We start from the raw sequence: 27,173 nt of genomic DNA on the forward strand, positions 1-27,173 counted from the left end.
CATGAAAGATCTCTATAAAGAGAACTATGAAACTCTAAGAAAAGAAATAGCTGGAGATGTTAACAAATGGAAAAACATACCATGCTCATGGCTGGGAAGAATCAACATGGTTAAAATGTCCATACTACCCAAAGCAATATACTATTTTTTTTTTTTTTTTTGTAGAGACAGAGTCTCACTTTACCGCCCTCGGTAGAGTGCCGTGGCATCACACGGCTCACAGCAACCTCCAGCTCTTGGGCTTATGTGATTCTCTTGCCTCAGCCTCCCAAGAAGCTGGGACTACAGGAATATACTATTTTAATGCAATCCCTATTAAAGCTCCACTGTCATACTTTAAAGATCTTGAAAAAATAATACTTCATTTTATATGGAATCAGAAAAAACCTCGAATAGCCAAGACATTACTCAGAAATAAAAACAAAGCGGGAGGAATCACGCTACCTGACCTCAGACTATACTATAAATCGATAGTGATCAAAACGGCATGGTACTGGCACAAAAACAGAGAGGTAGATGTATGGAACAGAATAGAGAATCAAGAGATGAATCCAGCTACTTACCGTTATTTGATCTTTGACAAGCCAATTAAAAACATTCAGTGGGGAAAAGATTCCCTATTTAACAAATGGTGCTGGGTGAACTGGCTGGCAACCTGTAGAAGACTGAAACTGGACCCACACCTTTCACCATTAACTAAGATAGACTCTCACTGGATTAAAGATTTAAACTTAAGACATGAAACTATAAAAATACTAGAAGAGAGGGCAGGGAAAACCCTTGAAGAAATAGGTCTGGGCGAATATTTTATGAGGAGGACCCGCCGGGCAATTGAAGCAGCTTCAAAAATACACTACTGGGACCTGATCAAACTAAAAAGCTTTTGCACAGCCAAGAACACACAGTAAGTAAAGCAAGCAAACAGCCATCAGAATGGGAGGAGATATTTCCAGGTTATGTCTCTGACAAAGGTTTAATAACCAGAATCCACAGAGAACTCAAACGTATAAGCAAGAGAAGAACAAGTGATCCCATCGCAGGCTGGGCAAGGGACTTGAAACTTCTCTGAAGAAGACAGGCGCACAGCCTACAGACATATGAAAAAATGCTCATCATCTTTAATCATATTCCTTTACTGGGTATATACCCTGAAGACCAAAAATCACATTATAACAAAGATATTTGTACCAGAATGTTTATTGCAGCCCAATTCATAATTGCTAAGTCATGGAAAAAGCCCAAGTGCCCATCAATCCACGAATGGATTAATAAATTGTGGTATATGTACACCATGGAATATTATGCAGCCTTAAAGAAAGATGGAGACTTTACCTCTTTCATGTTTACATGGATGCAGCTGGAACATATTCATCTTAGTAAAGTATCTCAAGAATGGAAGAAAAAGTATCCAAGGTATTCATCCCTACTATGAAACTAATTTATGGCTTTCACATGAAAACTATAACCCAGTTATAACCTAAGAGTATGGGGAAGAGGGAGAGGTATGGGAACGGGGTGGAGGATAGGTGAAGGGAGGGTGATTGGTAGGATTACACCTGCAGTGCATCTTACAAGGGTATATGTGAAACTTAGTAAATGTAGAATGTAAATGTCTTAACACAATATCTAAGAAAATGCCAGGAAGTCTATGTTAACCAGTGTGATGAAAATATGTCAAATGGTCTATAAAACCAGTGTATGGTGCCCCATGATTGCATTAATGTACACAGCTATGATTTAATAAAGAAAAGAAAAGAAAGAAAGAAAAGAACCAACTGTTCAAAGAGATTGAGGTAAGATCAGGGTGAAATTTTATGAAATTTTATGATTTGCTAAAAGAAAAAGGTTGCTGGCACTCTTTGCAAAAGAGATTCAGTAGGAATGAGGTAAGAAGCTAGACCACAACAGGATAAAGATGGAATGAAAGGTGTGGAAATGAAAGTAAAGACAATTCTTTTGTACTCTGAGAGGCTGAGGTGGGCAGATCCCTTGAGCTTAGGAGTTCAAGATCAGCCTGAGCAAGATAGAGACCCCATCTCTACTAAAAATGGAAAACTACCCTGGTGGGTAACTACTGTCCCCACAATAGTTACTTGGGAGCCTAAGGCAAGAGGATCACTTGAGCCCAAGAGGTTGTGGTTGCTGTGACTACGATGATACCACAGCACTCTACCAAGGGAGACAAAATCTGACTCCGTCTCAAAAAAAAAAGACAATTCTTCCGAGACCTTTGGCTCTGAAAGGGAAGACAGAAAGAAAGTGGCAGCTGTAGAGTGACAACGGGGTTACCATGCTTAATGAATGGAAGAAACACATAGTCCTTTTCCACTAAACTGTTGAGCCCATGGTGTGAGGGATCTTGTGTATCCTCCTTATCACTACATCCTCCCCACAGCCAAGTGATCAATCCACTTCTTCACTGAGCATTTTTAATAGGAAAGGTAACAGAAAGGAGCTAAAAGATGAAGAGAGTTTTCAGATCCATGAGAGCGGAAAGATGCCCAGTAAAAAGCGTCAGCTGTGACAGCTTTAACAACGCCCCTACAGCGCAGGAGGAAGAAGTGGCTTCACTGAGGATGTGGAACATCTTCCTCATGATAACAGAGAACAAACGTGATGAACACAGATAAAGGTGCATGCAGGTGAACGTGGGCAAGAGGCTGAGGATATTTATTAAGCAGGGGCCAACTTTTCTAACTAATCTGCAATGCATGAAATGATCGTGCACAATAAAGAATTGCGCAGCCCAAATGCCAAAAGTAGCAATAAGAAACAGCAGATGCTGAGTTCTTGCAAGCTAACTCAAATCTCAAGGTTAATAGTCTACATAAGGACTCCCTTCTAATAATGACAAAAAATGAGTTATTTTTCATGGGGGAGGGGAAATCATATACTCCAAATTCTGTATTCTTCCTCACAAGCCTTCAGCTGCAGAAGCCACATGCTTAGTGTTTGGGACCTACCAGTCATTCATAGTTATGCCACTTACACCAGGAACATGATTTATATTTTAAATTACCATTTATATTTTCTGCACACAGAGAGAAGCCCAAAGATACACAGAGAACCCATAATAAAACATTAAATATAAACCACCATTAAATGAAATCCAGACATCTGACAACACGTTTTTTAATCACCAAGTTCTGTCCTATGAAAGTCTGAGTCAATACCGATTCATTAAATACAATGCTTGAGTGGCTTCTCACTCTTTTTAATTTATGCCATTTAAAATAACCCAAGCACAAGCAATGCTGATTTTTCTTAGTTTACATATAGATCCCAAAAAAGTATTATAATGCATCTTATACTTCCACAAAATGTGGTTTGAGGATGTGCACAATAAAGATTAGAGTAAAATAGCTTCTTACCTTGACTACACCGTCAAAGCCAGGGATGGTGTTAACCTTTGCTTTCTTAGCTAATAATTTGCTTTCAATTTTGTCACCCATGGCTTGAATAGCATGTGTGTCAGGTCCAATGAAAATGACATCTTCTGCTGCCTGTGTTGAAATAGATAACAAAACATTGTAGAGTATGGTACAGAGTCACAATTTTACAAAAAGAAAAACATGTGTATTTCCTAATTATTTATATAGCAAAAACAACTTAACAGCAAGCATTTGGGCCAACACATTAAACATGCGTAACAATGCATCACATCCAATACCTGTGCAGTTAGATACATGAAACAAAATCAAGTTAAAGAAAATCAAATGACAGTAATGAAGCACTCCTACTTGATATTAACAGTAATCTTGAGAAAAGCAACTTCGATGACATATTTATATGTAATATCCTACCACCCAATCTAAACAGTAAGTTCAACTTTAAAAATCTTTGTATTCTCAAATAGCCAGGAGCTGTGGTTGGCTCCTGTAGTCTCAGCTACTTGGGAGGCTGAGGCAAGAGAATCGCTTAAGCCCAAGAGTTTGAGGTTGCTGTGAGCTGTGACTCCACGGCAGTGTACCGGAGGCGACATAGTGAGACTCTATGTAAACAAAAAAAAAAAGAAAGAAATAATGTGATCTGCTACATTTACTTTATGTGACTAGGGTGACAGAAGTTGGTTTTTCCATGTAAAGGTGAGATAATAAAAATTTTGGAAGCATCTTGAGTGGTAGTACTTGTGATAGGTTTCATTATATAAATATTTCCACTATCGTGCAAATGTGTGCATGTTTATCATAATGCTTAAATAAAATAAAAAGTTTTAATAAAAATGTGCAACATAAAAAAAAAAAAAAAAAAAAAATCTTTGTATTCTCAATACCCTGCAGCATACTGGCTAATACAACACAAATATCCACATTTACTGAACACCAACTCTGTGCAGGGCACGGAAGTAAACATAGCAGGTACCATGAATAAAGGGCAGATCTGTGAATTCCAGGGAACATAGACAGATCACGGATACCTCAGAGAAATAAAGTGCAGCACAGCAGGATTACAACTTGTGACTATAAAAGATGAGAATACCGTAGGAATTTGACCAGATAGAGTTAGTTTCAGTTTAAAAAAAAAAAGTGCTCTGTACAAACCACATTTAGTTTCTTGACAATGTGTTTATGTTATTATAATAAACAAAATGCTAATAAGGTAAAATTAATTAGAAACAGAACAAAATACAATGCAGTTAGCTCCACCATTGGGCACCCCAAAAATAACGGAGGGGTTTTCTGAGATTCCAACTGTTAGCAGTGGGAAAGGAGCTTCATTCTCCCATTGACCACAACAGCTATGGCAGTGTGTCCCCTGGACTGCTATCCTGTCCATTATGGCCCAGGAAGACTGAACAGACCCAGAGCAGGAAGTGGAAATAGAACTGGGATTCAGAACAGGCAGTATATGAGGAGATAAATACTTGGAAGATGAGATGATGATTTCAACTTTGCACAAGCTGGGTCAAGAGGCCTGTGGTACAGTCAGTTAGGTAGAGAGACATTATGAGACAAGTCCAGGATGAGATACAGCTATTAAAAGGCTTCCAGTATAGGAAGGAATTAAAAGTCAGGGATTCAGAGAAAATGTGCAGTAAGCCCTGCCTTTAAATTCAAGATGTATACTTTCCCCTCTGCCCAAAAGCAAGACAGAAGAGAAATTTTAGGCTTTGAGTCTGAAGCTTCTGTTTCTTTGAGTGACAATGTGGATAACAGCTGCTTTGCAAGCTCAAGCTGCCTTCTGCCCTTCTAAGTTTGTAGCTGAGGCATCTATCTCAAGACAGATTTAAAAAAGAAAAACACATCAATTTAATATAAGCTTTACATGACATAGGAGCCTGTAAAAAAATAAAAACCCAAAGAAACAATTAAACTTCAGTATTTTTTATATGGGTTTGCTGAAGAGTGGGCATCAAGCAGAAAGGAGTGAGCTAAGAGTACATGTAAGCATAGTAAATGGGGGTTGGGGATTGTGGAGGGGGTGGGTTTGGTCCAGCATGGTTGTTCAGATTCCTCTCTGTGTCCTTTCCTCTTTGAGATAAGATGCTCCTTTCCTACAGATATAGGAATAGCACCTCTCACAAGAAGGTCTTAGGGACCTGTCTCAGAGGAAGTTCAGAAAATCCTTTCCAGGTGTTATGACCTGTTTTAGGGAGGAAAGGTAGGGGACGATCAAAGACATCCCTACTTCTGCAGTTTTCTCCAATTCCTTCAGCTTAAAGAAAGTGTTCAATGTGTCAAGATGCCAAATTTTAGAGTAGCGTGTCCTGAACTCAGTCATCAATAGCATAAACACCAAGGTAGTGCCACAGCTGTTACTTTTTGTCTGTTATCTAGGAGTCTTAATAAAAAGCGAATTCTAGAATAACAAGACAGCTAGGATCACAAGACCTCAATATTTATTGTGTAGGAACCCAAGAGCCTACAATTTATCATTTTTACAAGAGGCAGAACCCTAGACAAGAAACCTCTTCAGCTAAAACATATGCCCATAAAGCATCTCTCCATCAAATGTTTGTACCTAGTTTTTGTTGTTGTTGTTGTTATTGTTTGGAGGGGGGAGGGGTTGCAGTTTTTGGCTGGGGCTGGGTTTGAACCTGCCACCTCCGGCATATGGGGCTGGCGCCCTACACCTTTGAGCCACAGGCCCTCGCCCACATACCTAGTTTTAATAGAATCTTACTTCCATGAAAAAAATTTTATGCAAAAGCCCAAAAACATAAAAGCCTTGAAAAGTGGAGCTGCTCTGTCTCCGGCTTGACAAACTCATCATTTCAGACCAGGACAATAATCACATTCATTTCTCTTTATCCCAAACCTGCAGCCCACTAAACTCTAAATAAAGGCAAGAGGGAACAATCATGCTTCAACTATCAATTGTCTTTCTGTAGTCTGATTTTACTTGCTAAGATGGAAGCACTTTATTATAAATGCTGTTTTAAAAAGCACTATGCCAGGCATGTGTAATCAAGTAATCAGAATGCCCATACAAAGAGTTGAAGAAATAACATAAATGAGAACATCCAAGATACATTGTGATTATACAGTGAGATTTCTGATTAACAGGAGCCCAAAGACCTGCACCACTGATTAATCAGATTTTTTTTCATGCATTATACTTTGAGGCAAATTACTCACCCCAAAATGCAAAATTGTCAGGAAAAAAAAAGCTTATGTAAAGTACTTAGTGACTATTTTTTGTCATGTCCAACACAAAAGAAAAACAGTCAGTAGTCTGCTAGGTAACTACTGAAATGTGTAGTTTGAATGTGTCAAACTTTCTTTTTGTCAGTATGTTGTGAGAGCTCTCCCTAGACTGGCACTAAATGTAACTAAAGCAAAGTGAGAGCAGCCCCCAAGGCTCCTGACACGGTCAGGACTGGACAGGGTCAGGACTGGACAGGGTCGTAACTACAAAGGGCTGGAGCATGGTTTAAGTTCTGATTTCTTGTCAAGAGCCAGCTGTGTGATTTAGAACTTGAGGCCAGGTTTTGTCCATCTTTTAATACTTTTCGGTTAACCCTGTATCTTTTGTTATCTAATTATTGGTTTCTTTTTTTTTTTTTTTTTTGAGACTCACTCCATCACCCTGGGTAGAGTGCCATAGCATCATAGCTCAGAGCAACCTCAAACTCTTGGGTTCAAATGATCCTCTTGCCTCCACCTCCCTGAGTAGCTGAGACTACTGGCACCCACCACAGCACCTGGCTGGCTTTTCTATTTTTAGCAGAGACGGGTGCTGCTCTTGCTCAGGCTGGTCTAGAACTCCTGAGCTCAAGCAATCCACCCACCTCAGCCTTCCACAGAGCTGGGGTTATAGACGTGAACCATTGCGCCCAGCGGTTTCCCTTTTTGATATGCCATAGCAATAAAATTTATTTCTGAAAATAGCCTTTTAAGGTCCCTTTAATTTATCATGAACAATAATGATAAATACAATACCTAAAACCAGATAAATGTTTTATGGCCATGAAAAAGTGGGCATTTTTTCATCATTATTGGAAAATATTTTCATTTATCTTTTCAAGACCTCAGAATAAGTATTTTTCTGATGTTTCTATTCAAGTATTTGAACTTCTTAGATGTGTGTCACTGATTTTAAAATGTATGGCTTTTTAATGAGCAATACAGAAGGAAACTAATTTTGTACATAAAACTCATAAAAGTATCAAAGTGAATCTAATACAATGTTTGGGCTTTATGAGATAGGGTCTCATGCTTGTCGCCCAGGCTGCAAAACAGTGGTACAGGTGTAGCTTGCTGGAGACTCCAACTCCTAGGTACAAGTCATTCTCTCACCTCAGCCTGCCAAGTAGCTGGAGTTACAACTGCAATGTTTTTATAAAGAAAATAGAATGGGACCAGAATGATGTCCAAAGGGGGGAATAAAACACAAAAGAAAGACATACCAACACAACAGACTGAAACTATTACCTTCTGTTTAAAAACGAGGTAAATGACATTTTTTAAATGAATATAAAACATGAAATAGCATAAATCAGAAAAGATCAGGAATGAAGTGACAGAACTCAGGATACTCCTAGAAATGAAAAAGAAAATCATTTCAGAAATGATGAGTAAACCAGGAGGAACTTAGGAGTGAATAAAGATCCTAGCACTCTGGGAGGCCGAGGCAGGTGGATTGCCTGAGCTCATGAGTTTGCTCAGCTCACCAGCCTGAGCCAGAGCGAGACCTTGTCTCTAAAAATAGCCAGGCATTGTGGAGGGCACCTGTAGCCCCAGCTACTTGGGAGGCTGAGGCAAGAGGATCACTTGAACACAAGAGTTTGAGGTTGCTGTGGCTGTGAGCTGTGACACCACAACACTCTACCAAGGATGACAAAGTAAAACTCTGTCTCAAAAAAAAAAAAAAAACAGGGAATAAAGAAAATAATGACTTATTAGAAAAAGATATTTTATTTTTTTTATTAAAAGATATTTTTATACCAAAAATGACACAAGTAAAAACAACAAATATTGAGGATAAACTATACCCAACATATGGATAATAAGAATCCTTAAAGAAAATTAAGGCAAAAAATATATATACTAGAAACTATACCTCAAGAAATTAGCTTGAATTACAAGTACATATTAAAAGACTATACTACAGCATACTTGAGAAATTCAACTCAGCCTGCCTGACACACCAAGATACATTATAGCATACTAAATGAAAAAAAAAAAAAAAAAAAAAAAAGAACAATGTAAGCTATACAAAAGAGAAATTTAATTATCAGACTTGAATGGTACAAATGTATGCCAAAAAAAATGAAATAATTTGCTTGAGTAAGACTCAAAGGAAAAGAAATAGGATCTAAGAATTTTTTTCTTTTTTTCTACACAGGGTCTTACGTTGTTGCCTGCACTACATCATAACTTACTGCACCCTCAAACTCCTGGGCTCAAACAATCCTCCTCCCCTCCTTCCCAAGTAGCAGGGGCTACAGGTATGTGCCACCACACCTGGCTGATTTTTTCTATTTTTCATATAGACAGGGTCTCACTTGTTTCTCAAGCTGTTCTCAAATGCCTGATCTCAAGCAATCCTCCCACCTGGGCCTCCCCAAGCGCTGTAACTACAGACCTGAGGCACAGCACTCAGCTTCCAAATAGCTTTTTTTTTTTTTTTTTAAAGACAAAAAGAAAAATCATCTTGAAAAGGTGGCTAATCCTAGAGCTGAAAATGTAAAACATGAGCTTAGATATAATATCTTGTCAGATCAGACAGCAAAAAGGCTATCCAAGAGCCTGAGGGCATGTCAAAAAGACTCACAAGCCAATTTAACACATTAACTGCCATGTGAGTTATATTTAACTCATGCTAGTTTTGACACCAGGGCCTCATGAAGCCTGTAGAACTGGAGGGCAGGCAGGAGGGTCCATCGCAGGCCTGCATGCTGTACAACCCCTGCTCATTGTTTTCACTCTCAATAGGCACGTCTTTCCCATCTCCTTGTTGCCCTGCTCCAGCCAGCCTGCCCAAGCATGTCACAAGGGCTGGACTGTCTTCTCTGATTACTGTACCTGCCAACTGCGCGTTTCCCCTGCACTGTTTGCCTGGGGGCTCTTTGGATGAAATCGATACAGCAATGTGACATTATTGCACCTATTTAGAGGGTATGATTCAGAGATCATTATACGGGAGCACCCAAAGACCACTCCAGACACAAATACTTGTGGAATAACAAAGACTCAATTCTCAGAAACGATTCAATAAGTATGTCAAGAGTCACATATAAATCACAGGACATGCTGTGTAAAAATTGATTCTAGTGCCACATAAGTTACATAGGACTCATACACACAGAAAAGAATAAAAAGTAACAAATTCTTAAATTAAAAAGGATTGCTTTGTTTTCAAAGTTTTTATTCTAGAGGCCGGATGTGGTGGCTCATGCCTGTAATCCTAACACTGAGAGGCCAAGACAGGTAGATTGCCTGAGCAAGAGTGAGACCCTGTCTCTAAAAAAAGCCCAGTGTTGTGGTAGGCGCCTATAGTCCCAACTACTTGGGAGACTGAAGCAAGAGAAAAGCTTGAGCCCAAGAGTTTGAGGTTGCTGTAAGCTATGACCCCACAGTACTCTACTGTAGGCAACAAAATGAGACTCTATCTCAACAACAACAAAAGTTTTTATTCTATTTTTGTAATAAAACACTGTGGTCCCAAGGAAAAATTTTTTTCTCTAATCAATACGTTAAGCCCCACTCTATCTGATTTAAATCTATAAAATAAGTTTAAAACCATGGCTTCACAGCAATGTTTTCTTAAAGAATTGGTTAACTTTGAAGGACAGTAAGGAAAAAAATTCATAAAGGTAAAGAATTAAGTATTTTAGTTGCTTTTCCTATACAAATTATACTACTGGGTAACCAAATAGTAAATTGAGGGGAAGAGTTTCCTCATGAATATTTTCCATTTAACTAATAAAAACAATGTTAAAATCAAAATGCCAGATTTTCTAATGGAATGAATTACTAGATGTGGGCAGTAAGCATCAAGAGCTACTTACATCTTAAAAAGAACTAAAAAGACATTATGTGCCTCGTACAATCTTAGTCAAAGGGATGAAACCTGAGGCTGGCCCCATCTCTGAAACTAAGTCCAATTTGTAGGAAATGACAAGAATGGAGGAAACCATTGAACTGCACTATCATTATACAATGAACAAGGTCAAAACTGCAGGGAAACTACAGATCAACTGTGCAAGTTTATTAACAGATAAACTGTAAAGAAAAGAAAGTCCGTCCAATGGAAATGAACAAAGACAGATTTAAAAGACATCAAATTCAAAAATAAATGAATAAATCATGGTATCTAGGGTTGCATATGTGGACAAAAAATTTATTTTAAAATGCAAGGAAATGATTACTATGAAAGCCCAAGTCATGGACATATTTAGAAAGGTTGAAGGTTAGGATTAATATGGGGCACACAGTCAGGCTTTCTAGGATTCAGGGTCTGTATCTGATTTAAAGATTGTTTGCCCTATACTACCTTATTAAGCAATACATTTGTTTTGTGTGGTTTTCTGTATCTTTTATAATAAAAGTCTTAGAAACAATTTCAAACTAACCACCAGTTTATAGGAGTGAAATCAATACCAGCACTGCAGCAGCTTCCACCCCCACCCCCACCCCAGCCAGTGAGGTGTTGGTGGTCAGTTTCCTAACCTCTTCTAGGTACTTTTTGGTTCTAAAAAATAATTGTTTTAAGTTCATTTTCATGCTTTGTGGAGATACTTCGGTAAAGACTGACATTATGTACAAAGTGAAGCATGGTGAAATGTTTACTGCCCCTAAGGTTAAATGTGGAAACTGTAAAGTCCAAAAGCATCAGTAGAATAGGATCCAAACTCCACAGCATCACTTCCAAAACACTCAGATCTTACTCTTTATAGGAACTAGTCCCAAGACCTTGTGCTCAGGGATTTAATTTTCTTAGTGTTTGCAAAGCAAAAGAATCTTCCCAGCACCCTGATTGCTGCTGAAATCACAGATGAGCTGGGACTGCATTGTCTGAGTAACAGAAACATCCGGTCACTGGGGGGGCACCAGCATCATGGTGTCAGCTCTATAAAGGACTGACTGGGGTTGTCCTCTGGGTAATGAAATATGAAATGGATGACTGAAGGAGAATTCATCTTCCTCGCCCTTTTACCACCTTCCCTGGACAGGTAGTGCCAGGAGCTATATCCTGGGCTTAAATACGGCAGACACAACCTGCAAAGAGAATTCTCATACATACATGTGTATCTGCCCCTGCCCCACCACCGAGACAGAGTCTCACTCTGTTGCCCAGGCTAGAGTGCCGTGGCATCAGCCTAGCTCACAGCAACCTCAAACTCCTGGGTTCAAGTGATCCTCTTGCTTCAGTCTCCCAAGTAGCAGAGAACACAAGTGTCCTCTGTGTTAGCCTAGCTAATTTTTCTCTTTTTAGTAGAGACAGTCTTACTCTTGCTCAGGCTGGCTGCAAACTCCTGAGCACAGCGATCCTCCCATCTCAGGCTCCCAGAGTGCCAGGATTACAGGCATGAGCCACTGTGCTCACCCTCAACCTTTTTATTTTTTTTGAAAAATAAATGAACATCTATGTTAACCAGTGTGATGAAAATGTGTCAAACTGTATATAAAACCAGTGCATGGTGCCCCATGATCGCATTAATGTACACAGCTATGATCTAATACTAATAAAAATATATATAATATAAAAAAATTAAAAAGAGAAAAAAATGAACAAGTCAGTTCAGCATCAAGATGGAATTTTAACATGTTAGCATCTGGTCTCAAAAGAGTTACAGTTAAAGAAGAGAGGCTTCTCCTCCCAGCTAACTATTCAAATCTATTTGATGGTTACTTTTTAACTTGAACTCAGTGTACTTTTAAAAAATAATCATTAAAAATAAAAGATAAAGAGAAAATTTCAACACAGAGACAGGAGAAGCAATCCTAGTGTTATCTTCGTATCACTGGGTAAAGATGAGCATTACTACTACTCAACATTGTCCTGGAGGTCCTACATCTGGACAATGTGACAACAGCATGACTGCGGCGTGTGAAGGAAGAGAGGTGCAGGGCAACCTGGAAGGGGTTCTCTCACCTCCAACTCACAACATCCATAGGAGTCATTTTCCTTAACTCGTATCAGCTCACTGTAAATTAAGAATCTAATTTATATGGCTCATTAGGGTAAGAACGTAAAGGAATTTGAATATTATGGGAGATGGGTACTGGAAGGGAGCAAAGTTTCTATTATTTTAAAATTCTAAATACATGTAAACACTTATTAACCAATGCAGGTTTGTAATTTGTTTGGGATGCTAATTGCAAATTCAACTAAAGTCCAATGACATACTTACAAAACAGTATTGAATTTATGGTACGCTGTGTGTACTGTGGCTTAGTTTAATCAAAGAAAACTATGTCTTTCTCTTTTAATGTTACTGGGTTGTATTCGATTTAGTCCAATGTATATTTTAAGTGTCTACTTGGCACAATGCACTCAAGTAACACTATCACTTCCGGATGACAGTCATGCACAGTACACAGTCAAGGGAAGAGAATAATGGCAACTTTCCCCACTGTCATTATTGGCAGAAGTCAACTTTCCTAGCTAAGTATATTTTAAGGAATATAGTTAAATATAAAGCCTGTTTCTCATGCAAAGGTGAAGAGTAAGCATTACAGCAATAAAATGCTTTCTATTTCCCATATTTAGCAGTGAAATGATTTCCATTTCCATTAACTAATATTAAGCCATAAAATTCTTAAATTACTTTTATTAAATGTTCTAGGTTTTCTCACAAAGGTATTTAAGGCAAATAAGAGGTTTTAGTACTTATTCCTTTAATAAACACCATTTAAACAAAACTGTAAATCTCTGAGTATCTTTGTACTTTCTCAGTAAGCTTTTCAAACTTAAAGAGCAAACATTTTATTTTTTTAATTTGAATTAATATTAATATAGTGTACATTAATTTTAGAAATGTTCTTTCCATTTTTGGAAGACTAATAAAAGTTTGTTAGCATTTGCAATTTTTTGTGCATATCTGATGTCTTTCTTTTATTGCCTATAATCAGCACTGATACCTACTTCCAGAGTCTCAGTGATTTTAAGGAAGGAAGAGACAGAGAGGTAAAGCTTTAACATTGTATAGTCTTCCTAAAAATGACAATGCTAAAAAGATATGAGTAAACATAAACCTAAGTGGGCTGTTAACCCTTTTTCTCTTTCAAAATTGTAGATGCAATAACATTTCTAACTGAAATAAAGTCATTTGTCTTCTCTGTGCCTGGAGGGGTTATATAAGAAAATAGAAAGAGGTTTCTAGGATTAGCTCCACAGATTTCCCTAAAACCTTGCACTGATTGTACCAGCAAGAATCAAAGAAAAGCAATATAAAAGATATCTAGAGAAAAATTCAATAATTTATTCAGCAATAACACTGACAAAATTAGAGTTAACAAAACATTAGGCTGTGAGATGAATTGTAGCTTCCTTTCTTAAAAGAAATTCTAGTTTTAATATTAGAACGTTGGGCGGCACCTGTGGCTCAGTGAATAGGGCGCCGGCCCCATATGCCCAGGGTGGTGGGTTCAAACCCAGGCCCGGCCAAACTGCAACAACAAAAAAATAGCCGGGCGTTGTAGTGGGCGCCTGTAGTCCCAGCTGCTTGGGAGGCTGAGGCAAGAGAATCACATAAGCCCAAGAGCTGGAGGTTGCTGTGAGCCGTGTGACGCCACAGTACTCTACCAAGGGCAGTAAAGTGAGACTCTGTCTCTACAAAATATATATATATATATATATATATATTAGAACATTATAGAAAATATATCACCAAACACTGACAATCAATAACACTAAATTCTCTTAGATGAAATTGCTACTTGGCATTTTCAAGAAGTTATGCTGTTTGTTGCTTTATAAAGTGATAATGCCAGCAGCCTCCAAGAAGAGGTTTTTCCAGGTTCTTGGTGGATGTTGGGAGAAAAGAATTTCAGGACACAATGTGGAAGCCTAGCAAGTAACAGCAAAAGCATAATCCAGGAAAGAGACAAGAACGGAGGCAGGGGAGGCTCCAGAGAGAGCAGCTGCACTGGGAGGAAGTGGTTTTTTGAATTCTTACTAAAGGGAGGGGCGAAGGAGTATCCAAGGGTAAGGTGTGGGCTTTTACTAAGAATACGGGTAATAATTCCCAGAATTGGGCTCCCTCCCATATTCATACCTTATATTGTTGTTTTGGAACTGTCATGTTGATTTCAAGGGCAGAGAAATTTAAAACTACAACATAAATGATCATATACCTAGCCAAAGTTCATATAAGGTGGCAGAGAGAGCTGGCAAGCTGGTTCTTGATGGTGGTTATCAGCCTCTAGTTAGTGTCTGCTTGAGGGTTCTTTACTTTAACCTCTACCCCCCTCCTGCAAGCCCCTGAATCTGGTCTCAGCCCTGTCTCCTAACCTCCTACTCTAACAATAAAGCTTTAATTAAAGATACCAATACAAATTTTAAAGTTTTTCTTTTAGATTTTTTTTTATTTCCTTTTGTCCTGGGTAGTATCATGGCGTCACAGCTCACAGCAACCTCCAACTCCTGGGCTTAAGCAATTCTCTTGCCTCAGCCTCCCAAGTAGCTGGGACTACAGGCGCCTGCCACAACGCCCGGCTATTTTTTGGTGTAGTTGTCATTGTTGTTTGGCAGGCCCAGGCTGGATTTGAACCCGCCAGCTCTGGTGTATGTGGCTGGCACCTTACCCACTTGAGCTACAGGCGCCAAGCCTTTTATATATATTTTTAAGAAGATGAGGAAAGACATTTCACATTTAAATCTGGTATATACATAGTATTGCTAAGTCCTCCTAAAGCAAACTGATAGGAATTATTTAATTATGAAGTTATAATACATTTTATACCACATATAAAAAAATTTGTTATATACCTACAATTTAGATATTAAAAGTGACCTGTTTTCATTTCTCCCTGATTCAATTCTTTTTATTATTTCATGAATACTAAAGTTATTTGATACCTTTTTGGTTGGAAAATAGTATTTTTCTGCCTCGACTTTGGAACGTAACTACTAACTATGAATTTAGATTAGCAATGTTAAAGTTTAAGCAAAAACATGAAGACCTGATAACATTTCAGTTGGCATGAGGGGACACTGCTGTAAGTGCCTATTCACATCCCTTCCAACACATCACTGTCCGTTCACATTTACTGAACTGCTGAGAGCAAATAAGAACAGGAAGCTGGTAAACCAGAGAAAGGCAAGAGATCTTCTGTTAGTCCAAACATCGGACATTAAATTTAATTTAATTTAAAAACTTTTTCATTAGGCCTAGGATATTCTCCCAATCGTGTGCTTTTTCTGTTTCCTTCGAAAATATTTACAAATTTCTTTTAAAGTTTATGACAAATCAAAATCCTTCCACACGTCTTGCTTAAGTATTTTCTGGAAGACATCAAGTTTTCATCCCACTGTTGGGTAAAAATATGAGTTGCATGGTTTTAATAAAGCATGTTCTCCCTACAGTAGGTTTTGTTTTTTTTTTTGTTTTTTAAACAATTACTGTGTTCTAGTATAACCTACATTATAAAGTTTATTTCAAACACTGAATGGAATATTAAAATAGCAGAGATCATGATTTCTAACTAATTGCCTTGAGTAACTGCATAATAATTCCGCACATTACTTGGCACTATTTTAACTCTACAATCTGCAGTGTTCCCTCTTTATTCCAGTGAATAACAACGTTACAATGAAGTAAAGGTAACAGTAAGTTGTAACAGAATGACTCAAGTTGAGATTTACCTAACAGTAGGTAGGAAATATTTAAGTTTAAAGTAGCAAAAGAACAAGGAATATAATAATACTAACTATAATACTTATTTACTTGCTTATTTAGAGCTATTTGCAAAGTTTTGTCTTAGGGCTCACTTTATCCTAAAAACCTTTCCCCCCCCCCGCCCCCCCCCAGTTTTTGGCCGGGGCTGGATTTGAACCTGCCACCTCTGGCATATGAGGCTGGCGCCCTACTCCTTTGAGCCACAGGCACCACCCCTCCTAAAAAACATTTTAAAGAGAAACATTGTAGTCAGCAGATTCTGGTTTATTAACAAAGTTAGAAAAATCTTCAATGTATTCTAGAACTACATAGATATTTTAAAGTGTTTTTTTGGGGGGGACAGGGTTATTTTGCAGTTTTTTGGCCAAGGCTGGGTTTGAACCCGCCCCCTCCGGCATATGGGGCCGGTGCCCTACCCCTTTGAGCCACAAGCACCGCGTCTTTTTATGTCATTTCTTCTAAAAAAAAGAAAAAAAAAAAAAAAGTCCTAAGAAGAAACCAGCAGAAAATAAATTATCATCTCTACTTATTATGTCAATAAAAGTAAAATGAGGGGTGGTGCCTGTGGCTCAGAGAGTAGGGTGCCGGCCCCATATACTGAGGGTGGTGAGTTCAAACCCAGCCCTGGCCAAACTGCAACAACAACAACAAAAAAAATACAAAAATAAATAAACTTAATTAAAAAAAAAACTTTAAAAAAAAAAAAAAAAAGTAAAATGAGAATCTGTAAGATGAAATAACTTGCTCAAAGTCCCCAGACTGGTGAAGTGACACAGACAAGGGTAAGGCACAGACCAGCATTTATATCTATGACCCTGCCACCTTTTCACACCCAGCTCACCCTGCTTTAAACAGGTATAGGTTCAAGGCTTACTCAACAAGTCAAAGGTCACTAAGTTATGAGATATGAGGTTCACCTGGCACAGCCTTGGATAGACACACACATTACCCCAGCATCCCATCTGATCAACGTCCCCATTCTCAGAGGTAGGCAGTTTGGGCAGACGTGGTTTTCACCTACAAGGAGTTTATAGTCTAGTAGAACAAACAATAACATATATAAATAATAAATATAATTTATGGTAGAGAGAACTCAATGCACTAACATAGGTAAAAATCAGACAATTACAGTGAAGAGACTCCAACACGGGAATCAAAGAACACTTCACTAAAGAGATAGCATTTAGGCTATCCCTTCATTAAAGTCATGCCTTGTAAGTGATGAAGGAAAAACTTGGCCTTCCTTCCTGGATGTAGACTTTACTGCCTCCCAGGAGCCTCATTCCTGAGATAGTAGTAACATTAAGTTATAGTCCCTTAGCCACAACTAAACCAGACCTACCCTGGGAAGACAAACCCACCTCCTCTCCACACCTCTTGTCTCTTCCTCTCCACTGGCTCCTTCCTTTCAGCCTAACCCTAACTGCCTGCCCTCTTGCTTTCCTTTCAATTACACGGATAGGGTACATGTAGCCAAGAGCCTCATGAAGGAAGAGCAAGGCCCTGTTCTCAAAAGAAAATAAGATGGAGCAGAGACAAAACCGAGCATGTCTCCCATAATGCAACAGTCTCTATCTCAGAGAGAATAAACACAGAGAATGCAGAAGACAGCCAGAAAGCAAATTATTGCGAATGCCACCTTGAGGGGCACAGGCTGTGCAGATGATGTTACGCCACTGAAGAATTCCAAAGCGCAGTCCTTCAGCCTGGCAGCAGTGTGAGGTGGCGGCAAGCAGGAAAGGCTGAGATGAAAGCTGTTAGTGGACCAGGTGGGATCCACAGAACACCGTGAGAGACGGACGGCAGTGGGAACGGAGTAAAGAGCTGAGGACGGCTGCAGCAACACGAGGCCGGACATGCAGGGGGTATAGAGAAAGTACATAAACCAAGACACACAGGAGAGAGCAGCAAGGTGACCGTAACATTTGGAGACCAGAAAACTTAACCGAAATGGGAATCAAAAAGTAGGTCCAGTTACAAGCAAAAGGAGCCCATTCTGAACATAAGCGACTTGTTCCCAGGACAACCAGGGGAGACTTCCCTGGGAGACATCCTCACACAGACCTGAGAAGGACTCCAGTGAAAGAGACACCAAACCAAAGTACATTTTCTTGTGATAAAACGCTCTGCACTTTAACCCTGAAGAACTTTATGAAATCACTACTGTCTCATGCTGAGATGAACTTCTGACAGATGTGACACAGTTTACGGACCTTATCATTGCCTTAAATACACTTCTAACACAAAAAAGGTGTTTTGGAAGTACTATTATTCATGTTAAAAATCTCTGTGGTTGAGAATGCTTTTTGGTTTCAAAAGCTCAGTTTCTCCACTGAATTTACTACCTCTGACAAGGCTTTGACTCTTTGTTTTAATAATGCCATTTAATTACAGATAAACGTCAAAAGACCTTATGGCTTTAATATCCACACTAGAAGTTGAACACAGGAATTATTAGAAGTCAATATAACAAAACAGCCATCAAAGATGAAATAAGCGATCTGAGGATAACATTTCATAAAGGCCCACACACCTTACAATCAGAAAACAACATGCCAATCACATAGTGTAGTCAAAAGATATTTTCAACTGTTACAAGAGGAGGCTACATTCTAGTTATGACCTGCCAAGAAATGAAAGGCAACACCTCATATAATGACAACTAATTAAAAATAAATTCTTCTGTCCTCTTTATGTTACCAATAACAAAGCCTTAAAGAGATTTAGACCTTTTGCAATATGGCTGTCCAACCTAGTAAAGAATTTTTAAATTAGCAACATGTAAATTGATTCAGGGTGTTTTTGGTGATAGGACAGTACAGAAATGATCTTAGGCTGAAAAAGATCAGGAAGACAGCCAGGAAGCAAACTATTGTGAATGCCACCATGAGGGGCACAGGAGAGTAACTTTAGGGATTTAAAATAAGAAACAGCACTGAGAAACAAAAAAAAAAAGATCACTGTTGGTACCACTAAATGATCAAGATAGACCCACAAAATACCTGTTCTAAATTAACTCATTTATAAATTTCTAAATTAAAAGGAAAGTTCTTTAAAATAATTTAGATCTTAATCTATTACAACCTGGATGTCATCACAGGTCATGCAGAAGACCATACACATGATCCTCATCTTATGGTCAACTTCATAAAAACAAACTGACTAAAAATAGCACCATTTTCTGCATCTACCCAAAATCCTCCCTAGCATGTCCCAAAGCCCACCTGACTTATTTCTAGGAATTCCTTCTTCCCATGTTAGTCTCAACATGCAGTCATAATTCTGGTTTTCTTACAGAGCTTACTCCGTAATTTTTTTTTTAAGCACAAAGGGATTACCTAATCCATGAATTCAAAATTTAACAATCAACAGCTACAAGCTTATTAAACACCCATAAAATGGGGTGTTTTAAAACTTCTCTGTGCTTTGACTCAGCATCCACAAGGTTTCCCAACCCTGTAGCTATGTTTAGGGTAGAGGTAGGGATGGGAATCGCTTGCTTTTTCTAGCAGTGATGTCCAACCTTTTTTCTTCTCCACAACACATTGGAAGAAGCAGCATTATCTTAGACCACATGTTAAAAACACAAACACCAACAAAAGCTGATTAGCAAAAAAAGAAAGTCCGTGTGTACTCTTCTTGATATCTGACCCCAGAGATAAGGAAAAAAAAAAAAAAATCTTCACATAATCAGTGTGTGGCCCATAGGCCATAGGTAGAACACGCCTGTATCCACAGCATAATCAACATATTTGGGGAAAACCAGAAATGTTATAAATTAAACACTAATGCTTTATATAAGCTACCATATTAGATATATATTTCATCATTGCAATTAATTCTCATTTTTGACTATGGAAACACTTAAATTCTGAAAATAATTTTTCCACATTTTGTAATTTATTGTCCACATTCTCAATTGACAAATATTAAAAAGAACATCAGTGGGTGTACACTGGTTTGTTTTCCATTTTGGCTTACCTTTCATCTATTATCATGAACACAAATTCTCAATGTTTTAAAATGTATCAGTCTTTTTCTTTATGTTACTACTTTTATATGCCCTAAACTATCTTTTCTTCACCTAAGCTTGTGATGATGTTCCCTTATATTTTTAATTTTTTTTTTTTGACAGTCTTTTTTTTTTTTTGTAGAGACATGGTTTTGCTCTTGCTCAGGCTGGTCTCCAACTCCTAGCCTCCCATAGTGCTAGGATTACAGGTGTGAGCTGCTGCACCCAGCCCTTTATGTTATCTTTTAAAAAGCATTATTGATTTGGCTTTTACCTTCAGGTTGCCCTAAACCTATTTTTTTGATATTTTTTGGATAACAATCAAGGTTCATTTTTTTCCCATATGTATATCCAGTTGTCCTAGAATCGTTTATTAAAAGACTGCCCTTCTTACATGGTTCTAAAGTGCACTTGTGTTAAAGTCCAAGAGTCCACATATGCACAGGTCTATTTCTGTGCTCTGTATTCCACTGGTCTATTTGGCTGTATGTCAGTATTACATTGTCAAATTTACTAAACCTTTATATCTCTTGTTCTACTTTGAGATATTTTAGCCATTCTTCAACCTTTTTATTCCCAAAATAATTTTTGGAACCACCTTATCAATTTCCACGAAAAAACCTGTTGACATTTTGATTGGAATCTCATTGAAACTGTAGCTCTATTAGCGGAGAAATAACATGATCATTATGTTATTGACTGTTCCAATTCAAAAACATAGTATATTTTTCCATTGATTTAGGTTTGCTTAAATTTCTTTCAGTGATGTTTATTCTGAAGTATTGCACATTTTTCACTATATTTATTAGAGATTAGAGTCTTAAAAATAATTCAGTTTATTTTCAAACAGTACCTGTCTTCAAGGCCTAGTTCAAATGCCACCTTCTTCAGAAAACCTTTCTAGACAGCCCTCCCCCATGGAAAGTGATCCCTCCGTTGTGTGACTTCCCCACACAGCCAGGTGTAACTCTCCTAACTAGTCAGATAAACTCTTCTCAGTCTCTTCTCCCTATTTCATTTTCCCCTATAAACTTCTGCAGGGCAAGGAACCTGCTTCATCTCTGTATTCATCAGAATCCAGCACATCAAGAGATGCATGTCAAACAAATTAGATAAGTTCTAAGGTTTTTCCAGCTGAAAAGTCCATGATTTTCTTACATATCTTTTCTGTATACTTTAAAACTGTTGATATCATAATTGATACTTAGCTTCATAGTGGCACAGAATTTTTATGATAGGAATAAATTCCTAGGGAGGAAACTAACACCTGTATAAATACAAAACCTCTTCCTCATGATCCCTTTATACACATACATGTGCTCCTTATTTGAAGTTTGACAATTTTCTCTCAGCTCTACCCAACCCGCCAGAGTTAGCCACCACCTTCATACAACACCTACACCAGATATCCCTTGATTGCTGCAATCATCATACTGCCCCATAATTATGTGGTACTTAACGTTTGTGAAGAGTTAGACAGCTCAGAACTTTCCTGAATTGCCTTTTCCCAAACACACCAAAAGACCCCCCTGACTGTAACCCTTTTGGATGTCATGAACACAAACAGTTATAGCAAAAAGCCGCTGACCCAAACTAGACCTATCAGAGGACCTTCCTAGGAATAGGGACAGAAAAAGATCCTCTTAGCAGGATCCCAGTCCTATAGCAATTAAGCTCCAGAGCTATGGAGCCCAGAAGCAGAGCAGCCTGCAGAAAGAATTCAAAGAATAAATCATAAACACTGGGCTAGGTGAGACCTGACAGCTGGCTGGCTGTTGCCAGCACTTTCTTTAAGCCTATCTTTCTTCCTACTCTTGGATTCCTCCAAACATCTGTGTATAAAACACAGATGATTCTGACTGCTCAACAATAATGTTAAAGGCAATTCCCAGTCCAGTATTCGCTCCTGAATAAGCAAGGGTTCACTATGCCTTAAGTACTGGGTTTTTTTAATTTTTAAACTGAATACTAGCAATTGAGTGTGCTCAGTCCCCAAATCCAATATAAGAGACAGTTAAAGAAGAAATCAAAATCCAATACTCAGAAGTTTCCTAGAAAAACTAGTTCTGTACCCTATTTTTTTTTTTTTTTTTTTTTTGAGACAGAGTCTCACTTTGTCACCCTCGGTAGAGTGTCGTGTTGTCATAGCTCACAGCAACCTCAAACTCTTAAGCTCAAGCAATTCTCTTATCTCAGCCTCCCAAGAAGCTGGGACTATAGGCACCCTCCACAATGCCTGCCTATTTTTAGAGACCGGGGTCTTGCTCTGGCTCAGGCTGGTCTCGAACCTGTGAGCTCAAGTAATCCACCGGCCTCAGCCTCCCAGAGTGCTAGGATTACAAGCATAAGCCATGGGCTCCCGGCCTCTATTTTATTTTTTAACTGAGTCCCTTGGTGTCTGGGCCAATGGAATAGGAAAATTATTCAATAAAGAATAAACAAAATGCTGTTAACCCATTAAAGAGCCCAGCTTCCCCTCCCCACAACACCTACCCCACCAACAATTTTAGACAGAAAATTCTCCTAAAAACATATCTCCCAATTCTCCCAATGGATTTCTCTGGCATTTTCTCAGATTTGCTGTATTTCTGTAGGTCAGCTTTTCCCTTAGACCAGCTATCCTCATGGTCACAATATGGCTGCAGCAGTAACCAAGTTTCTCATTCACAAAGGCAGTAGAGGGAGAATTTGAGACAACCTGGCTTCCTCTCTAAGAATAAGAAAGATTCCCGGGAATCTCAAACAAGCCTCTCATCATGTTTCACTAACTCATGCTGTCTTAAGCCTTGGTTAGTCCCTGAATCAATAATTGTCAGGGAAGATAAAATGATCATGACTGGCTTCAACCAAATCACCTGTGATGGAAAAGTTGGAGGCAACGTAAGGTGTTCATTGAGATATGAGTGCGTATGTGCAGACAAGAGCCTGCAAACAAGCCCACCCCTCTGAAAGCATTCTATTAAGCAAAGTTGTGCAGTGGAACCAATAACTACTGGCCAGACAGAAAGTCCAAGATGGATTATCGGTAATCAATACCAGGGGAAAGATATCCGAGGAGACAGAATTTGGAGTGGCCACCTTAAACTGGAACACCACATAGTCCCTTTGTGTCCAACACCTACTCCTAACTGCTCCTGGAACTCGAAAGGTCAAAGGTTCCCACAGTTATCTTTAGGGATGTTTCTCAAGAATGAATAAACTAGCTTAGGGGAAATAAACCATTGTGGGGAAAAGAATCTTGGGTCTTGGTATTAGATAAACTGGGGATAGGCAAGGGTGGAGTTTACTGAAAAGTAGATGATTTGCAAAGTGCAAACTAGAAGATAGCTTTGTTTTCACAGAGATGCAATTACAAGAACAGTAGAGCAAAATTAAGGAGAGGAAGTGAACAGGTAGATGCCCTTGACAGTTTAACTTCTTCTAGGGCACTCTTTTCACATTTAATATATAAAGTTTTTCTACTCCTATATAATAAGTGCTTTAACTCACATAATTCTTCAGTCTGGTATGCCTAGTTCTTACATTGATACAGAAGTACATCACATTATGTCATTACATGCTTAAAACTCCTCCAAGAGTACACAAACATGTTTGGACTGCAATCCCAGCTTCTTCCAGGGGCCCTAACCGAAAGGCCCTGAGCCACCCACCTTTTCAACATCATCTGGCACCAGGGGCCTCCTTTATAATTCCCCTGCCATGCCAGTTTCTTTCTCTATATCCAACAAGCCAACCTCACTCCTGCATCAGAACATTTACACCTGCTGCTCTCTCTGCCTTGAGAGCTCTCACCCAACACATCAGCAAGTGCTGGCTGCTCCTCTCACTTTTCAGTTTAGTTCAAATGTCACAGCCTTCTCAGCACCACAACCACCATCCACCACACCCCTCTACACACAGACACATGCCCACCACAGGCCAGTGACACTTTTTTTTTTTTTTGTAGAGACAGAGTCTCACTGTACCGCCCTCAGATAGAGTGCCGTGGCGTCACACGGCTCACAGCAACCTCTTAACTCTTGGGCTTACGCGATTCTCTTGCCTCAGCCTCCCGAGCAGCTGGGACTACAGGCGCCCGCCACAACGCCCGGCTATTTTTTGGTTGCAGTTTGGCCGGGGCTGGGTTTGAACCCGCCACCCTCGGCATATGGGGCCAGCGCCCTACTCACTGAGCCACAGGCGCCGCCCGCCAGTGACACTTCTACAGATGATTGCCTTGGGTCAGAAACTAATCTCTGATCCAATCATCAATAGAGTGACAGGATCACACGATAAGGAAAGCTGGTAATGTAAACAGGAACTTCATGCAAAGAGGCAAATGGGAACAAGAATATAAGTGGTTAAGTATTCAAGAACAAACTGAGCTGAAAACGCAGAACTGGTTAATAAGCCAGTTGTACCATGACCAAAATTCCCTAAAAGACCATGAGAGTACTTAGGGGCAAAAATTGTAGCAGTTTATCACCTCAACTCAAATACTAGCTGTGGGTTTTAATCTTCTTTCCAGTAAAATACAGTTATCTGTTTCCCTTATGCTTTAAAAACACAGCAAGCATGAAGGACGGCATGAAAGCCTTTAGGAGCACCTCTCACAGAAAACGTGTTTGGGGTTAATATGATTCAGCAACATATAAAGTATACTTACTTATAAGATCAAAGTTTTTTACAGAAGCAATAATTAATTTTGTTAGGGTACTTCAAGGTATAAATATTTAACTTTATTATTATTTTATAACATTTAAGTTTTAAAAATCACTTAGTAAATGTAGAATGTAAATGTCTTAACACAATAACTAAAAAAATGCCAGGAAGGCTATGTTAACCAGTGTGATGAAAATGTATCAAACGGTCTATAAAACCAGTGTATGATGCCCCATGATGCACTAATGTATACAGCTATGATTTAATAATAATAAAAAGATTCAAAAATCATTCATCTACCCATAAATTTAAATTAAAAATGTGTTTACGTTTTGTGTCTAAATTATTCTTTAAAAAGAAAAATATTATAGAAAACAGTAATTCCATATCAAAAAAGAAAGAAAATAAAAACCCATACAACATAGCACCTGTCAGAAGCAATGTTGCCTAAACCTCCCATCCTTCTAAATTTGATGCGTCTTAAGAGATTCTGTGTCAGCAATCAAAACCAGTGCTGAAGCTGAACTGTAGCAGTCCCACTCTCAAAATTCTTAAAAACCCAACTGGGATTTGTCAGTGGGGGGTAAATTAAAGCCTTATGTATTGAGAAGCAAATAATTTAAGAAATGTACTAGGGCAATGAACCCTGAAGTTATCAGGCATCAATATGACTATAAAAGTGTTGTGTTTAGTTCTAAAAGACCTTAACTAAAAGACCTTAACTTTCTATTATTTGACTATTTTTTAAAAAATATATAAGATTACTAAACTTGGCCCTCAGCTTTAAGATGCAATTTGCCAATTGTATATAAAACTATTTCATTTTCCCAAGCACCTTATCTACTTAAGTTGAAATAAAATCTACAAGAAATCCAAGTAACCATAAAGGACAGATTTCCTGAATCAAATTAAATAACCCAATGATTTTTTGGTAGCAAAAAGGCATTACTACATAAAATAATTATCAGGTGTTCAAAAGTGGAAAGCAAAAAAGAAATTAAACTGAACTTTGGTAAAATTGCAAAACTTATCTCAGAAACATTACTACAAATCCCAACCACCTTTAAAATACAATTCTATCTCTAATATACAGAACAGTTCAAATAGGAAAAAGAGAAATCTTCCTTTATATTAATGGTGATCAAAAAAGATCCACTTCACACTGAATTTCTAAAGACACACTTTATATAAAAGACTACTTAGTGCCATGTTCTAACTTTCAGTAACTAGAAAATTAAAAGTTGGCATGATGGAAATATTTTCTCTGGACACTTTTAGTTCTGAGAAAATGTTTGAAGTCTTGAGTTATTTTTATATGCTCAACTTGAAGCTACTGACTTTTTTTCCTTATGTTTTATATCTTAAAATATTTTGTAAATGTTAAAAACAGAAATAATCAATTTTCTTTTTCAACAGGGGGCCCATGCACTTCCTTTGCCAAGATTTAAACAGATATTCCCTTCTCAACACAGGATGAACTTTTATAAGAGAATAAAACTTAAAACTCACTCTTGCATTTTTTTTCAGCTTTTTACTAAAACGCATTTACCCGTAGTTAATATATTTACCAAACAATAGACTAAAGAAACAGAAGAATTTTACATTGCCTTATAAGACTCTTTGTCTACTAGGCTAAGTATCAATAAAACCAGTTAAATGCTCACTATATAAGAGGCAATTTGTCTGTAACTGAGAAAAGCCTGCAAAATTAATAAATGAATACTCTTTTGGCACTAGAAAGCTGTCAATGGTTATATAAGCTTTAGCCTTCTAAAACCATAATCAGAACTCTGGAAGATTAGTCAACATTTTAACACTTCCCATCTGTACAATTGTTCAAAGTAGTGCTTACTGTCACTTGACAAGTTGCTTAGCATTGCAAAACTTGATAATTCACGTCTTACTGAATTTTTACTGACTTGGAAGAAAATAAAACACCAATTAAAAGCAGATGTCACCTTTAATTCTAACTGGCTGGGAAACTTGTAATTTTTTCACCCAATGCTGAGAGAGACAGAATGCAAGTAGATGACAGTTTGGACAGTTAAATATTCAAAGTCACTGATATCCCCCACAAATTTGCAAGTGATTTTCCAGAACTTAATCCCACAGGGCTTTTATCTGGCAAGCATCCAAATAGAATAGTTCCAAGTAGTCATCTAGAAGGTAAATTAACATTTTTACAAAGGCTACAAATATTGATAAGAACATTACTGAACTAACATTCTCAAG

At 38.2% G+C, this 27,173-nt stretch overlaps 1 protein-coding gene across 3 annotated transcripts in view; it reads right to left on the bottom strand.

The window, feature by feature from the left end:
- Positions 1–27,173, bottom strand: part of PCCA (propionyl-CoA carboxylase subunit alpha) — a 396,610-nt gene that overhangs the window by 277,575 nt on the left and 91,862 nt on the right. For all 3 annotated transcript variants that reach the window (XM_053563974.1, XM_053563972.1, XM_053563973.1), the window contains exon 7: positions 3,372–3,503. In XM_053563974.1, coding sequence (XP_053419949.1) covers positions 3,372–3,503 — 132 coding nt within the window. The remainder of the gene's footprint in view (positions 1–3,371; positions 3,504–27,173) is intronic.

The sequence above is a fragment of the Nycticebus coucang genome, chromosome 15, assembly GCF_027406575.1.
Source record: "Nycticebus coucang isolate mNycCou1 chromosome 15, mNycCou1.pri, whole genome shotgun sequence".
NCBI lineage: Eukaryota > Metazoa > Chordata > Mammalia > Primates > Lorisidae > Nycticebus > Nycticebus coucang.